Below are 18,488 nucleotides of genomic sequence, written 5' to 3' on the forward strand. Positions count from 1 at the left end.
AGTTACCTACCATTACGCATTATGTAAAAATAACCACTTTGACAGAAATAATTAATTTTTAGTATGACGATGTAAAGCATTTCTTTGGCAAATATTGGAAACCTGTCCAGCTATGTTAACATTGAAGTCTCCTTTTTAATTCACTGACTCCAATAGTAGCCATTTCTGACATTCCTCTATAAGCACATATGTGTTTATTCTGTATTGCCAGCACTGGGACACTTATGTTGCAAGACTCAGTGGAAAAAAGAATGAACTTAAAAACTAGCTCAAAAAGAGTGCAAAGACATGTAAATTGGAACTTAGAATAAGAGTCCACAAGTTTAGTTACGTGATTTTAAAATTTTGGACATTGGTTTGCATTCCTCAAGACTATAAGAGCCTGTCTTTGCCAATGAGTTTACTTAGATGCCAGATTTTATCACGTGCCCCAGGACATTGGTATCTTGGAAAAGTGAAGTCTTTTGCACCATGTCTTGCTTCAGCCTATTTGGGGTTCATAAATGAGACCTCCATGTGCTGTAGCCATTGTGGGGACCTGTTCCAGTAGAAATCAAGATGGAGCAGGATTTCTGTCTTGTGATTATTACATAATATTAAGATTTTGAAATATATTATTCTACATACTTTTCCTGTAAATGGGCCTATTCATAATATGTTACAGAATCATCAAGGTTGGAAAAGACCTTGAAGATCATCCAGTCCAACCATTAACCTAACACTGGCAGTTCCCAGCTACACCATATCCCTCAGCGCTATGTCAGCCTGACTCTTAAACACCTCCAGGGATGGGGACTCCACCACCTCCCTGGACAGCCCATTCCAATGCCTAACAACCTGTTCTGTAAAGAAATGCTTCCTAATATCTAGTCTAAACCTTCTCTGGCGCAACCTGAGGCCATTACTTCTTGTCCTATCACTTATTGGTTGAAGAGACTCATCCCCAGCTCTCTGCACCCTCCTTTCAGGTAGCTGTAGAGGGTGATGAGGTCTCCCCTCAGCCTCCTCTTCTGCAGACTAAACACCCCCAGTTCCCTCAGCTGCTCCTCGTATGACCTGTGCTCCAGACCCTGCACCAGCTTCGTTGCCCTTCTCTGGACACGCTCAAGTAATTCAATGTCCTTTTTGTAGTGGACTGAACATGATTTACAGAATTGTCATGCATTGATAATTTGCTGAGAATCTTAACACTTTTCACTGTATAAAAGCAATTTGAAACAAATTACTGCTTGCCTGAATATTTAACAAGTGAAATATCAATAATCAGTGAACAAGCTATTGTGTAATCTTTCCATGTAGTGCTTATACTTATATTTAGTTAATTTCAAATATCTGTATGATAATTTTTGTGTATACAGATCTTCGTGAAATTTTCTGTTTTCCCTGTCAAGACATGCTTTTAAGAGTATTTCTTAAAATATCCAGTAACATTTAATTTTTCTATGAAAAGAGAGGAGGAGCTGGAAATTTCAATATGGCTTTGTGCAACTTCGAGTATATTTTGTTTATATTTTTACTTGTGCTGTGGTGTAACAAAGTTGGAGTCTATTCTTCCTTTTCTATGAGAAAATTGTTTACTTATTCTTCCACAAACTGCTTAGAAGTAATAAGATGGAATAATTAATTTAGTGAAGGTAAAACTCTGGACTTGGAACAATTATGGTAATTTGTGAGGGAAGAGTTTAAAGAGGCTTTCATATCTCAGGTTTGTAAGGAAATAGATCTAAAAACTGTATTTTTACCTGGCTGACTATTTTTAAGAAATTTTGGGCACAATGTCAATGTTTAATATTTTGAAAACATGTAAAATGGAAATTAGGTGCAAGTGGATTACAGTAACTTCAATGGCTGTGTTCTTTAAATTTGTGAACTTTTATTTTAGTGTAGGATATGGTTGTTTTGTTCTTTAAGAATAAATGTTGAGGTCTGTTGATGCAGTTTGGGTAGTTACTGTTTTCTGGAAACCTAAGCTTGAAGTTCAGATGTCCAACGTAGATGCTTTATATGTCTGATTGAGAAGCCTAATGTTGAGATGTGGGAATATCTCTTCTAGTTTAATAAGATTATGAGTTCTAAAAATATATTTACCATAACTTTTCTTAACTTTCTAGTTGGATTTTGGGTAATGGTCATGACTTAAGATAGTTGTGTTTATGGGATTTAGGGTTTACGCCACAGCAGCATGATGATAATAATCCAATCTCTTTTTATGGTATTAGAAACATGAAGCTAACTATTATCTGTATTTTGGGGAAGGCTTTTGCCTTCATGTGTCTTGTGGAACTAGCTATAAAGCACAGTCAAGATGCTAAATGAAATTGAGCTACAGTGTGGAAAGAGGGCAGCACCTGACTTTGGAGAATAAGGGTTTTTTTTAATAAAAGTTTAGCAGTCTTAGTCTACAGTAAAGCAGTATTTTAACTGAACTGAAATGGCAACTGCCTTTTGGAAGATGAGCAATGCCTTTGCCAAAATATATTTTTCATTGGATAAAGAAACATAAATTGTAATTCATTATAAGAAAATACTCCCATTAATATAATCTACGGTACATACGTACTTGAAGATCTTTTGCATTAATATGTTTATTAAATATTGATAGAATTGTATAGAAAAATGAGTTAGTGGGTTTGAGAGAACTGACATAGTACCTAGCAGAGAAATCAGTTGGGATGTTGGTCATAATTATGTGACATCACACTGTCTGGAGAGAGCTGAACTAGCTTTAAGAAGTTAAGCATCTCAAGTAGCATGCATCTGGTAATATACTTTCCTTGAATTAATTAGTCTTCCATCAGTACTTGTGGTGGTCTTACTACTGAAGATGCTTTATTCTTAACAAGTTAGCATTTGGTATCGTTACATAGCATTGCAGTGTGCTATGTAAAAATAACTTTTTACATAGCATGGCAGATCGAAAAATTTTATGTCGTATTTGTTGAACATCACAGATACATTCATAACCTGTTTCCATTTTGCAACAAATCAGGTGAGGAGCCAGGAGGGGTAGCCAAGAAAAAAACTAAAGTCAAAGGTATTTTCAATGTTCTTTTTTCTTGTGGAACTTTATGCAGATAGTGATGCCTGAAATGCATGCGCATTGCAAGTACAGATTGCAGGTTATAATAATGTTTACTAATACTAGCTGTTTTCGCTAAGTGTTGTCTAATGGTGCAGCAAACTATTATCCTCCCCATTTTTCAGTAAGATTTTTTGCTACAGATCATAATTTAATGGTAACGTGAGTGCTTTCCTAACTAGAGATTATGTTTTGTTTTGCAAATTTTTACAACAGTTGTCTTGTTTGGATTATAAGTAGTTTATGATAACTTCATATTCTGCATGTTTAAAAAAATGTTCTGGTCTATATGCAGATTTTGCTCTGTGTGAAATCCTCCTTTAGTTATCTTTCATGTCTTTCATGAATTTGTGATACGATTACTATATTGGACTTGAGCATCTTAATTTCTGCTGAAGTCTGTACTTCCAATACTTTTATCTCTTTCTTACGCGATGAGAAATTTAGGTAAAGTTAATAACTTTAATATTTGCAGGACTGATTAAGTGATGATACTTAAAATTTTCAAAAAGCTTATACTAGGATAGCTTGTAACTGATTTATGCGATATATTTATTTATAATTGCGTTACTGTATAAAGAGGACATAATGGTCTGAATGTGTTGAGTGAAACAGAGTGACTGAAAAAGCTAATTAGCCTCGGCAAAACACTAAAGTATGAGATGTACTTCAGGTGCTTAACTTTTTAGATGTTCTTAGTTATCTGCACACAGCATGGTGCTATGTAAAGAAGTCTCTTTGTTGCATTAAGACACATAGACTTTAATGTGTTTTTTCTATCAGTATGTGAAAAATGCATGCTGTTTTGAATACAAACTCTTATTAGGAAAAAAGTGCATTTGCTGAGGGAAGCTCTCATGCTTATAGGAATGTGATTTAGCATCTTGCATGCAAGTTGAAATTTTTAGAATTTGTTCCACATTGTGCTTGGTATGACTTGGTTGCAAATTGTGTGTTTCCAAGAATGTAATAAATGGCATTTAACAATTCATTCCTGAGCTTTGGATTATTTTTCTATGTTTGATATGAGAATGAAGAAATGGTATGATATATTTCAAGTGCTTTATGCCAAAAACCAGTTGGAAGGAAATGTGATATTACCCCTTTTAGACTAAGTTGTGTGATTGAATTGTTCACTCCACAGAAATGTTACACAGCAGTTAGAGGCAGATGTTACAGGAGAAATGTGTTGCTTGCCTGCTTTTTACCTCAACAGACTGCAGTTTCTCTCAAAAGTTTAAATAAAAATAGAGCTATTGTATTTTAGTTATAAAATATTTATTTCTTTTCTTAAAATGTGGGAGTATTAATTTTAAAATTAAATACAAATATTGCATAGAGATTTAATGGAAAAATTTCTAAATTTTATTGAGTTAAAAATTCCTTATTCTGGAGAATACTGCTGGTATTGACAATTTTTTTCAAAGCTGTGGGCAAAGTGGAAGTAAACTTTGAACATTTAAATGTTCAAGGATGCTGTTCTGACTCTTCTTATGTGTTATCTAGATACCATGTCACAGCCAAATGTGAATTGAAATAGAGAAAATAAGTGCAAGAGAGACAATTCAAAAAGTAAAACAAACAGTAAAGTATTACTAATAATGATACAGATGGAAAAGTAAAGGTTTAGAAATTAATTTACAATTGTTACTTTATTTTCACTAAATATGGTCAAACCGAGTTAACTTCTTTGGAGTTTTTTTAATTCACTAGGTGATCGCTATTTCTTCTTAATAATTGTGTACTTATTTCATACTTTTGTAAAATAATACTTCAGATGTATTTTTTTAAGTCTTGGATTAATCTGAGGAAATATCAGTAAAATGTAATATACATTAGTATTGTTATAACACTTTCATTTGTAGTTGTGGAAAGTTGAGAAAATTGTGAAAAAAGTTTCTTTTGGAGATACTCTTGACATATCTAGATCCTACAGTTGTCATACCATTGTCAAAGTTTCAAAATTCACTGTGATTTTCATGCTCAAAGACAAAACTAGTTTTAGCATTCTGCAGAAGTTATTTAACAGTAAGATAATAGAGGCATGGTTTTCACTAGATTAATGCTTTATTCTGATGCAGTTGCAGTAAGCTAAGGTTATTGGCTGGCTGCATGGTGTGAGATATTGCTAAAATTTGAAACTAATTTGTTTAAATTGCTTAAAGCTTATATAGTTAATTATACAAGTTTAAATTGGCATCTAACAAATATTAAGTAAGAATTTGATCAAAGCTTTTTAGGTAGTTGTTCATAAGATGTTTTCTGATCCAAGAATGGTTCTCTTATTGAACATTTCCTCTTTTTTAAATGAAAAACTTAAAAGTAAAAGAAGCTATTAAAGAACCTCTCAAGAAATTAAGGGAGAAGCAGGAATCCAAGAAGGAGGAAATCAAAGATGAGGAAGAAAAAAAGAAAGCCAGGAAAGGAAAAGATGCTACTGATCGAAAGGACAAGAAAGCTGTTGATACGAATAAATTAAAGAAAGATTCTGACAAGGCTAAAAGAGACAGAGGAAAAGAAAAGGAAAAAGGCCTAGATAAAAATGTAAAATCCAAGGAGACTACAAAAAAATCAGCCAGTGAAAAGGATGGTACTATTCAGGTGGGAAAAGACAAAGAAACAAAAAAGATAGTTAAAAACCTATCCAAGGAGGACAAGAAAGAAAAGAAATAGAGTTCTGGTTCTGCTAATGAGGAACAGACCTCAAGAATGAGAAATTCAGCATATTTATATGAATGTGGTAAATACAGAATAAGAAGATAAGGTTTTCTGGAAATAGGTGTGAACAAAGGCTATATATAATAATATTTTGAAAACTGTTAAGCCTGTGCTGGCATTGTAAACACAAAGCAAAAACGTCTGCTGTGAAACTGAAATATGTAAATAATGTTAATATGCCTGGTTAATAATGTGTATTGAAAATGGAAGTGTCAAACTGATGCCAGTTACTTCAAGCATACTCTCATTCTGTGAGGTTTTTTTTTTCCTTTTCTTGTTTCCTTGTATTAAAATGCTATTTTATTGATGTGGGGCGGAAAGTGTAATGTTGTGTATCAAATGCAAGTTTAAAAGCAATATTTAGAGGATTATCTGGATACATATAGTGGAAACTCACAGGACGGTATTTCTGTTTCACTAAAACAACCAAGAGGAACATTGATAGAATGTATTGTCACAGGAATTTTGCAAATAAATGTAAATTATTCCCTGCTAAACTTTTTTCCCCTAAGTGGAGTAAGAAAACTACTTCATACATGAACACTCAAGCCAGCTTCAGTGTTACATTTATTTATGAGACTTCAGTGTATATCCAACCAAAACATTGCAACACTTATGTTTATTGATCCTGTGACAATACATTGTGCTTTCTTCTTGATTTATTTTTTAGTTATCTTTAGGTCTGAAAATTTGTCACTTCTCAGTTAACCGTGTCCTGAGTTTTCTGAGTTTTCCAAGCTTCTGGTAATGAATTAGGCCACCACTGATGGGTATTGTTTGATTCCAATCACATTTTAAGAAGTGATAAGTTACTACTACTATTGTTTCTGGTTGAACTTGATGAGAGAACAGCTTATGTATTTTTGTAACTATTATTTTCTTCAAACACTTTTCAAGTACATGATACTTCTGTAAGCAAGCTCTTCTGTTAGTTTGCGCTTATAGCTTCTGCATTTTTAGCACAAAGGAGCGATTTATCCAGCAGTCTTGTAAAATAAAGTTACAAAACATTTCTGTAGAGATATTTCAGTATGTTATTGAATCTATACTTGCTTTCAAGTTTATATGGGAAAGGAATATCTTCTAATTTTACTAGACAAATAATACTGCTTAGTATATTGAAATATTAATTTCACAATAAAATTACACAAGATTCAGAACAAAATTTAAAGTGACAGTTGAAGGTTTTATTATTGTTATACTGCAGTATTATTTTAAAGAAAACAAAGTTAAGGAGAGAAATTGAGCATGAGCACCATATGCATGTGGGTGTTGGTGTAAGATTAAAGTCCTGAAAGTTAATTATGTTCATGGTTTTGCTTAAACTTTGTGTGTAACAGTTGGCAATACACTTACTTCAGACTTTTGATACAGCACATACTTCTCTGTAAGATGCTTTGATCCCTAGAGGTATAAGATGTGGTAAAAGGGTAAGATATAATCTGATTTTTTTTATTTTTTTTTTTAAGGGAAAATTATGAAAAATACTTCAAATGAAAGCAGTAGAAAATAGTACAGTAGCTTAAGATTCTAGCTGTGATAATTAACAGAGATGATATACTGAGCTATTTTCTAAATATTTATATATGTGTGAAGAAGGGAAAAGTGTATGTTGTGAACATTATAGTGCTCAGCAAAAAAACTTGACAGAATGAAGATCTAATAAATGCACTTGCATAATGAGCATTTTCTCTTAGGTTTCAGTGATGGTAGACATGTTTACTCACCTTTGCTCCGATAAGTGTTAAGATACATATTTGACAGAGGAGCATTCAAATCACATGAATGGTGGCGCAATGGTATACTGCACATCACTTCTTATTTTCTTCCCTAATCGGACAGAAGTTGTAACTCTGGGAGTGAAATTTCAAATGAGTTGCCTTTCTGATTAATATATTATTGTATCTATAGCTCTGGTTCTGCACAATCTGGATCTAAAAAAGTTTGTTTGGTTATTTTGTTTTTTTGAAAGAACATTTTATTTGAGCAGCACTTCAAGCTATACAGATCGCCACACAATAAAATGAGATTTTTGCCTCAATGATCTGTTGTGCTGTTGTACATCTCTATGAAAAATTATTGTCATTAAACTTAACATGGCGAGTTACCTCATAAGTTCAAAAAATGCACCACACAAGTGAAAACTGAGTGCAACTTTATTTTAATAAAAAGATGAGAGAAAATAGTATCTTGCAAAAAGTAAATGACTTACCATATTATATACTCAAGAGGATTGAATAGGAATCAGTGGTAAACGCCTAATAGAAGTGTATAAAAAGCTTGAAAGCAAAGTTAGTTGAGAAATGTGTCAGCAAAACAAATATTCTTGCTAGTCCCTTCTTTACTTTTACACACTATAAGTGCTTGTTGGCTGTGAAATATTGATTATCTTTTGAAATACTTAAAATCCGTTCATTATTCATGAAACAAAGCAAGTGGTTGTCTGGAATTGGAGATGTGTTATTGTCTCATGTTATTGGAGAACATGAACACACTTATTTAAAGAGGTCTCTATGTAAGGGAAGTGAATTGTATTTGTGAAAGCAGGGTTGCTGTTACTACGTTTCCAAATTCTGAAGTGTGAGACAGTGGCTAATATAAGTAACTGGTTTTGTCTCCATATGTAGTTAAAGATAATTATAAGACAAAGTAAATTCTTACTCTTGTAGCCATTAATATTACTGCAGCAAAAGAAGAATGTAAGTCTTAATAATATTTTGTAATAATTCAGGGTTATTTTAATGACACAGAAGAAAAATGTTAAAAAATTTTAAGTGTAAATTCAGCTTTTTTCTTCTAGCTTCTGGTCTTGACTCCATAGTAGTGGACTTTTAGTTACAGTACTTTTAGATACAGCTTAACTACTTATCTTTATGTAATTTAAATAACATAAAAAGGTGTAAGTAGAATTAAATCTGTTATTCCTGTTCCCATTACTTATGTAGAATAATGGAATAAATGTTTTTCTCATGAGTCAAAAATCTTTCTAGTGTACACAAAGTTGTCTTGAGACATACTAGTCCTAATTGTATTGAGATATGTTTGACTGCAGTAGAAATCTAGTAATTATTAAAAAACAAAACAACTTTACTGGCTTGAAATATAATACTTATATTGATCCGCTTAAAGTTACTAGAGATTGTTATCATTGCAGGAGTGTTCATTGTAGTGTATCCTCTGCTTTCTTAAATAGTGTTTTTCTGTTGATTTCTGTGCATATAGCTCTTGAGAAACTAGTTTGTTTGGGGCAGTGTGTGTGTGTGTTTAAGAAGATAGTTTTATCTTAATTGACCTTGGAACTTATACCTAAATATGAACCTAGGAAAAATTATGTAGGACTATAGGAGAATTACATTTGGTAGGGACTTCAGGAGATTCTTATTCTAACATCCTGCTCAAAACAAGGTCATCTCAGAGGTATTATCAGGTTATGCTGGCCATTACCCAGCGTGGTCTTTAAAACCTCCAAAGATGGGAATGCACAACCTTTCTGTGCAGCCTTTTCCACAGATTTGACTGTCGTGACAGGGTGTGTGTGGGTGCGTGTGTGTATGTGTAAGTTTTTCTTATATCCAGTCTGAACTTGTCTTGTTTAAGTCTTGCTTGAATCCTTCATAAGGGATAGTTGAGAGGAGGATTAGGCTGATACCAGTACATTCTTTCTTAAGGATATGGTGTCTTAAGATGTGGCATAAGCTTCCAAGGCTATGAATTATCTTTATCTCCTACCATGGTGTTGATCATTCCTGTTATTGGTGGCTTTCTTTTAATTGTGTTTTGATCTAAAAAACCTCTGTGGTATAGATAATAAGCATCTGACTGGTGAAATTCCACCAGTTATACTTTTTCCGTGGTAATTTAGTTGTCAAAAGAAACTGGAGATTGAGATCACTTATTCTGAAGAACCTACAGTTCTCTTCAACAGATCTAAGAGTTAACATACGAATTTAAAATACCTGTTATTCTGAGCATCATGTTGTAAAGTTCAAATTAGTTCTCCATAAAACCTAAAAATGCTGATCACATGAAGCACTTTTTGCCCAAAGAGAAAAACGGTAAGGAAAAACCTGCTGCCTGTTTTTCTCCTGGATACTGAATAGATGTTGAGAATAGCATAGTAATTTGTTCAGTCACTTGGAAATAAAGGCAAGTGCTTAAATTTCTGTCCCTTTTTTCCCCTTGTGTGTTTGTTTTCAAAACATTTGTTTATTATCTGAATACACTTTAGTCTTCGTATATATCACTGTATATCAGGACCACCCTGTAATTGTAGTTGATTGTTTGAATGCATTTTGGAGAGTTTAACATTAAATTAAATTGATGCAACTTTCTTAGTTTATAATTGAATCAGATCAAAAGGAGCATAAAGTTAACTTTATAACTGAAAAATGCAGGCCTTAAAGAAAGATCTGTCCCAGCACAGCCAGCATCACCAGAATTTGAGGAGACCATCCAGCCTGCTGAGAAGTCATATGTTGAATCAGGTAAGGCCTTTTGTAAACCATAGGTGAAACGATGCTTCATTTGAATTGTAATTCTGTTTCCTCAACATGTAAACTCATTTTGTTATTTATTTGTGGAGAAAAAGGAATCTTTAATCACTTTTATGTGTTGCTTATCCACTGATTTAATGGGAATCACTCTTCATAACTTTATATAGTCACTGATCATGAAAAGTTTATAATTTAAATGTATAGACGGCACTCTTGTCAGCTTTCATGATTACCACTGGAACCACATCTCATCAGAATAACTTTCTGCTGATGTACAGTTGTGGTTTTGATACACATGCAACAGTGTACCCAGTCAGAATAGCAGCAAATTTTCCGCCTTAAACAAAACCAGAAGGAAAAAAAAAAAACCCAGCAACCAACTTAATAAGGTTCATCAAATATTCACTTTTCTACTAAAGCCAATACCATACAATAAGTACAGTTTCTAGTGTTGAAAAAAATAATTTAAACATTTTAAAAGCCACATAAGTATTAGTAAAATTTAATAAGTTCAAGAGGGATTTAAGAAAAGATATTTTTGCATGTCAGACTTCAGATACGTGATGTGCATTTTAGTGTTATTCAGGATGTTTTTTCCTGTACCTTGAAGAGGCTTATCTTACTTGATGTTTGTGTGAACCTAACACAATAAGCCACAAATGTGGGGCATATTATCATTAAAATAGAATATATAATCTGTTTTAAAATACTTGTATTACTTTTCTGAAGTTACAATTTATGAAATATACTGTTAAGTTGTTATTTCCTTTTTTTTCCCCCATAACTGATACCATTTTGGATATATATTTGAAAAATGCAGCTATGATTTGGCTTTGTGCTGTTGAGTTTCTCAGGACATTTATACAAAGGCAACACTTCATAGAAATCTCTGTTATGTCCTGGTCTGGTGTGTTAGATGACAATCACTTGTCCCGGAATTCAGTTTATGATTTATTCTGGTATGAGTTGCCTGGGGAAGACCTTGATATTGTAATGTTAGTATGTATTTTCCCTGTTTATAAAGTCGTCAAAACACCTCTTCTGCAAGTGGCATTTTGTTGTCAAATACGACGTGCTAGTGCTGCTGCCTAAATTGTAGGAAAGTAATGGATGAGAGTGTTAGTAAAATAATTCTAGAAGAGAATTCTTGGGTTAAATAGTTATCTGAAGTTATTAATGTTAATGTCACTGAGAAAAAAATATGCACAGAAGATCCAGTGTAGATAAATTCTTCCGGTTCATCTTCAGAATGGATCTGATGTGACTGATGCAATACTTTCCATATTGAAGAGTAAGCAAAATGAAATTGTTTCTCTTAATTGCATGAGTTGCAGAGGTGCACCAAGTCAAACTCTATAGAACTTTATGGAATGGACTAAGAACTTTATGGAGGCTACTAAAAGCTGCAAGCCTTGAGCTAATGTTTAGACTTTGCCATTTGCACTTACCTTCACTGCAATTTATAATCCTTTTAGAGCACAAGAATGCTGACGTAGAATTGGAAGAGGAGTCTCATTCTGTTCTTCATGAAGCTCTCCATTCCCAGCCTGGTAATACATTAACTCTTAGAAATCACTGAAGAGTAGTAATAATATTGCCATAGGTTAGATGAATCTCGGAGTCTGGTTTTGGTATGCACTTAAAGCACTTCTGCTTGCGCACAGCATTCTACTCGGCTAATTTGTCATTTTTAAGAAAGTTCAGAAAGTTCAGTCGCCAAATCTTAAAACTGTGGTCTCTTACCCAGGGGTGTTTGGCAGCAGTAGCTTAAATCAGGCAGTTGATAAAAACTTTCTCAAAATACTGTGTAGAGTGCAAGAATGAGTAAACCGAGATAGTTTTATGGTGGTTCTTTCCATGAGCAAAGGTGGCACTGGCAAGTCAGTGCAGATACTTTGGGTTTATACTGCTGTAAGGTAAAGACAAGTCATCTGGTTACCCTCCTTATCGCCATCAGGGACTAGTTGAAACACACAAAGGGTGTGCTGAAGACTGAATATTTGCTGATAATAGAATTTACCAAAGAGTATGTGTTCTCTAACAATCTGTATTACTGATCAGGAGAGAGATACGAAGATGTAGATGAAAATATAAATGACCAGTGGCAAGTGAAGGAAGAAGTACCTGGAGAAACTGTTGAAGCACCTACAACGGATGATTTGCTCAGAGAATTAGAGAATGAAATGCCAGAAGCGTATGAGACACCAGACTCAGTTCAGAAAGGTATCTGAATGACCAAATATATTTAAAATTAAATTTTGCCAAAAATAAGGATAGATGAAAGGAAGTATGTCTCATTACAAACCTGATTCTTAATTTCTACGTGCAATACTTAGCAGATGTCATCACAGCAAGTATTATTTAGCAGATAAATATTTTTAAAATCAAAATGGGATATTTTAATGTCATGTGTTTTGGAATCCAGGTAATTATATATTATTGTTTACTTACTATATATCGGCTTGCAACCAAACAAATTAATCTGTGCTCCAGCTGTGCATATTTCCTCTCAGTAGAGAGACTTCTATAATATCTGTATGGAGTCTGCTTTTCAACTTTCTAGTTTATTAAACTAAATTTTAAGAGTTTATTAGCACAGACTTTTGTAAACAGACATTCTCGCTCTACTTTCCTCTAATGTGGATCTCTAAGAGAATGTTATATATGAACTATAATGCAAGTCCTGCTGAGAACATAACATCATTAAAAAAGTGCTCATAATATTCTGTTTTAGGGTGTGCAGTATCATGTATTGAGTTAAAAATTTTAAAGTCTGTAAATACATGTTTGTTTCTCAGATGCTGATCTTTTGGCAGATGATCTTGAAGGGATAGAGCCTGAACCATATGAAGCTCTAGGTATAATTTTGTTTTTCCAAACTTGGTAATATTGGTTTTCTGCCTACATGTAGCAAATTGTATGAGAAAGCAAAATAGAAAAGGCTAGACTGGTTTAATAATACATAATTTTGAATTTTTTTTTTCCAAATAACTGGTTTTGATTCTCTTGGATATTTTTACTCTGACTGAGATGACATTTGCCATTGCAAATGGTTCTTAAAAAGAATGGATGATAGGTATGGAAACTTTGCTTTCATTTGTGCAACAACTTCATTTTTAATTTTTTATGTGTTTCTGGCTGTTATGTGTGATTGGGATCTGGATAAGCAAGAAGTCTATGTTTGTACAGTCTTAAGAAAGAGAGAATGAGATAGATTGTTTATATTACTATCTTCTTATAGTCTACAATGCTAAGGTCCTTCTAGCCTGTTATTTTTGTCATTAGTCAGAAACCTGTATTCTCGCATGGAAGCTGTCACCTTTCAGAAACATCCAGTTTGTAACCTTCCCTTCAGGACTGTTTGCTTCTTTATGACAGATTATCCTATTGGAGACTGAGTCAGCACCAAGGACTTCATTCTGAGCTATCCTTGACACTGTCTTTCTGCACACCCTAATTCGTCTTTCAAACTTCATGAAATTTGGCCTGGACTAATCCAATTATCTTATAGATATCTTCATATTGTTTGATACTACATACAATGGCATTAGCTCATTCCCATTATGAAGAAATATTAGGTGGATATTACAGTTTCCCTGCTATCTGATAAGTATTTTCTTCTAGATGTTAATAATGCTTGTTTATAGTACAGGCAACCTCTTCCATTTACATTAGACACTGATATTTTTTTTTTTTTGACTAGGCTTCTTACCTTTGGCTCAGTGTTAGTTCTGGACTTCATAGTTTCATTTGATGCCAAATATGAAAGAAAAATAATTTTATTTGTTTGATACAGCTAAAACTGCTTATTCCTATCTTCTTGGGAGATTACTACTTTCCACTTACTGATTTAGAATCCAAGCTGTAATGCTTCCAAAGTAAAATGATAGTTACTTTACCTTCAATACCATGTGTTGTCAGGTGTATCATACTGAGTATATTAATAACATCACAAAAAATTGTAGTCACAGAGGAAAATAATCCATGTATTTAGCTATGAAATGAAGTAAATTGCTCTAAATCTGTGATGCTAGAAGTAAATGTACAGATTTCTTGAGGTGTGATTTCTGGCTCTTATCTTGTCTTCTGTCTTGTCTATCTATTATCTTGTCTTCTGTAGATCACCATCAGTGGTCCTCCTGCACATTAGTAAAGCAGCTACTTTAGAACTTTGAGGATAGGGGAATATTAAATTTTTTTAAGTTAGTATTAGAAGATCTATTAAAAATTATTCATGGGGACTAATGGCTCTCATGGATATAGTTGTCATACTGACGGTATAACAGAGTCCTGACAGGTGACCCACCACTAAGAGATGGCCCAACACCTTCCATTGGGTTGCCATGCATCAGGTTGCACATGTCTGTAAGGCTTTAATTTGTCTGTTTTCAAGTAGGGCACTACACTTAACAACTGACAAGACACACCATGGATGCAAGTTAAAAAGAATTGAGTATTAAAAGCACTTCATATTTTTAATTTCAAACTTTATTTTTCATATTTAATTTACAGTTTCAGATGAATATGTTACGACTGTGGAAGAGACAGTAAGTGATCCAGAAGCACCAGGTTTGTATATTTTAATGAGTTTAGATTATAATATATTCACTTACACTTTTTAAAGGTGCTTCAAAGTAATGCGTCATGTTGACTAAGTCACAGTTTTATTTTCAAACCAATTTTTGTGTAGTTTCAAATAAGCCTAATTTTTGCAGCTGTGTTACCATTGCAGTTGTGAACACAACACTCCACAAATCCAGTCCAGAAATACTTATTTAAATATCTTGTTCTGTCCAGAGTCTCTGTCTAATCTATGGATTGTCAAAGACTTACTTGTATTCCTAATTTTAAGCCCAGATACAAATATGCATGAATTTGTCTTGTGTGACTTAGTGTAGCTCCTGGATGTGTTTTACTATCCAGCTGTCACTTTCAAATCAAACATTGCAGGATTAACTCAGTATGTTTAGTTCTGTTATTCTTGAGCTAAGTATGTGGTGGTTTTAAGTTCTTTTCTGCTATTTAGCTGTTGCATGAAAATTGGATTTGAATATAAAATATGAAATATTTTTATTTAAGGTGACTCTGAACTAATGCTAGAAGATGCTATTGAACATTACACAGGTACAGTCCAAAGTGTTACTTCTTTTTATTGCAGTTTTATTGAATTTTGTCCCCAAACCAAGACAGAAAAACCCCAAAACATTGGAACTTATAGATAGCATTGGTTCCTTAGTAAGTTATTACATTGTATTTTTATTTACATTCTGAAAAAATACAGAGATCTAAATGAATAATACTTTTCTGTATGTCAGCCAAATGGGCAGAATATGTTTTGTGGATTACATTACCAGGAGAAAGGATATTTGTATTTTAAATTGCATATGAATGTTTCTGTGAGTAAAAAATTTGAATTTGCCAGAGATGTTGAAGTTAGTGTGGTAAGCATCATAAAAAAAGTAGTAACTTAAAATTATTTTTCTTTTAAAGCAAGCAGGCTTTAGCAAGTGGATTCCAAAATTCCACTACAGAAGTCTGCTGTATATAGAAATGATTTGTGAGTAGTTCAGTTCTGAATTGTGGGTAATTTGTAGATTATTTAATGAACTGGATAATAAAAGCCTACTGATAGACTTTAAAAAAATAAAGCACTATCTTGTGATGCCAGAAAATGATTCAGTTCTTTTCACAGGATCTTTTAGAAATCTTCACCTTTGCTGAATTCTTACTAACTTTAATACAGTATAAAATACTATAGTTTAGAATCTCTTTTGTCCTGAATAAACTTGACACTGTGTTATTTGTGTGTGTTTATTGCCTCAAAATTCTATGAATCTTCATATTGATTTTTTTTTTTTTTCTTTAAACAGAGGATGGAGTGCATGAGGATGATAATGAAGACCATGGTATGACAACTGCTGTATTTAGTGAAATGACAGTACCAAAGTCCTTTGTTAATATGAAAGTGAAATTACTTTGTCTTAAAATTTTTTATGCTGTCACATTATTTTGCAAGCTCCTAGTTAAGGGGTCTTTTTTTAATGTTTAACCCCATATGTATGTAACCAGTCAGTTGGTCCTTAACAGTAGAGCAAGTGTAGAATATTCATCTAGGTTATTTTATTACATTGACATTAGCTCCAAAACTGCAGTTCACATTTACAAGAAGATTCACTTTAAAGCTTCAGATGCAAGTGTCCGAGAAATTGGCAGAAGTGTAAGCTCCTCTTTTCTAGAGTCAGTGTGTCTTCTCCATCTCTATCAGATGTGTTTCCCCTCTTCTGGCAGACTCTCTGATGTAATATTTTCTCCAATCATGGTGCTTTCTAGAATTCTCAGAAAGCTGAGAGGGCAGTGCCAAGATGATTGTTGGCCAGAGCAGTTCAGTTTCTTTTCCAACTCTTGCTTTGTGAGACTTGGTTCTTAACTCAGATCAGCAACCAACTCTAATAGGATTGCAGTTCCTGTAATCACTTCTACCTTGCCCTGTTGTCATGTTTTGAACTTGACTGGCAGCCAAACACTATGCAGCTGCTCGCTCACCTTCCCCCTGCCTGGAGGATGAGGAAGAGAATTGGAGGGATAAATGGAGACTTGTATGTTGAGATAAAATCAGTTTAGTAATTGTAATAAAATAAACCAATAACAATAATTGAAGGTACAAGTGGGTAATGTACAATGTGATTGCTGACTACCCACCAACTGATACCCAGCCTGTTCCTGGCTAGCGATCCCAAAATACCAATATCCTGCCATTGCAGTCTTGGAAATGTGGGAGAACCCCCTCTTTCATGGCCACCCCTTCTTTATACACTGAGCATGACATTACATGATATAGAATATTTCATTGGCTAATTTAGGTCCAGTGCTCTGACCATGCTCCCTCCTGGCTTCTTGTATACCAGCACACGAACAGGACATGAGTTGGAAAGTCCTTGACCTCTTTAACAACTGAAAACATCAGTGTGTTACCAGCGTTCTTCTCATACCAAATCCAAAACACATCACTATTCTAGCTACTAAAAAGAAAAATTAACTATATCCCAGCTGAAACCAGGACAATGGTGTTGGGAGAAACTGAAGGCCTGTGGTAAGCTGCACCCACTTTGTCTAGTGTATTGAAAGGAACCATTTCTTCATACCTTCTGCAGTTACTGCTAGTGCTAAAAATTCTTCAGTTGAAATGAGTGCATGTGCCTACAATAAAGTCTATAAATGGACTGATCGTATAACTTGTAATAGAGGAACTTTGTTCCTGTATTGTATGCAGCGTTCAGTAGTTTTAAGAAGGGTTTTGTACAGTTTGTGGCAGTAAAACTAGAAAAAAGGCAAGTTTGAGATTTTTCATTAGAAGTGAAAAGTTTTGGATGTTTTTTTAAGACAATGCTGTAAGAACTCCTTTTTAAAAAAAGATGGACGGGGAGCCAAGTGACTATTAGTGCCTTTTAAGATAAAACAATAGTATAAAGACTTATTTTTTAAAAATCTTATGTAAATAATCTTTTTCAGATGAGGGCTAGTGCCTATTAAAATAATGAAATTATCCAAAACAGTAGATGAACATTGAACCTTAGTTCTAAAATTCACAGTAAATGTACATTGAAAATTTACACAATTAATGGATAGCATTTTGTCTATTTTCAGACATTACCTGAAGTAATAAATATTCTTGACCTATTTCTTCTTGAGAGTTACAAAGATTAAACTGGCTCTTTACTCAAAGATAGGAATGTAGGTGAATTATTATAATTGTACAGAATGATAGCTTTATTGTTGTCGTCGTTTTCAGTATTTCATCTGTGTAGAGAGAAATGCTTGTAATTTCAGCATTATGTTCGCATTTGGTATTTGATTTATGTCTGGAATTTCTAATACAAGCTCCAGTAAAGGTTCACATATCTATTCAGGCCTCAACACTGAAGGAACTCTTTGAGAGTTTTGCATTTATCAGTAAAGAAATTAACTGGATACTTAACCAAATTTTTAGCATACTTTGTGCATATGAACCACCCAGGAACTTTATTTTTCTTTCCTTTCAGAACCAAAAGATGAAAAGCAGACTGAGACTGAAGATACAGGTATATACATACATATATATATGTATGTGTATATATATGTGTGTGTGTATGTATGTGTGGGGGGGGTGTATGTACACTGCCACACACATCACCCCATGTACATATATTTATATATATGGA

At 33.6% G+C, this 18,488-nt stretch overlaps 1 protein-coding gene across 7 annotated transcripts in view; it reads left to right on the forward strand.

Moving 5' to 3' along the window:
* ASPH (aspartate beta-hydroxylase) overlaps positions 1-18,488 on the forward strand; it is a 117,443-nt gene that overhangs the window by 30,906 nt on the left and 68,049 nt on the right. For all 7 annotated transcript variants that reach the window (XM_074898903.1, XM_074898905.1, XM_074898902.1 and 4 more), the window contains 8 exons: positions 10,192-10,281; positions 11,766-11,840; positions 12,352-12,513; positions 13,089-13,148; positions 14,803-14,859; positions 15,370-15,414; positions 16,161-16,196; positions 18,330-18,368. In XM_074898903.1, coding sequence (XP_074755004.1) covers positions 10,192-10,281; positions 11,766-11,840; positions 12,352-12,513; positions 13,089-13,148; positions 14,803-14,859; positions 15,370-15,414; positions 16,161-16,196; positions 18,330-18,368 — 564 coding nt within the window. The remainder of the gene's footprint in view (positions 1-10,191; positions 10,282-11,765; positions 11,841-12,351; positions 12,514-13,088; positions 13,149-14,802; positions 14,860-15,369; positions 15,415-16,160; positions 16,197-18,329; positions 18,369-18,488) is intronic.

The sequence above is a fragment of the Athene noctua genome, chromosome 2 (assembly GCF_965140245.1).
Source record: "Athene noctua chromosome 2, bAthNoc1.hap1.1, whole genome shotgun sequence".
Classification (NCBI taxonomy): domain Eukaryota; kingdom Metazoa; phylum Chordata; class Aves; order Strigiformes; family Strigidae; genus Athene; species Athene noctua.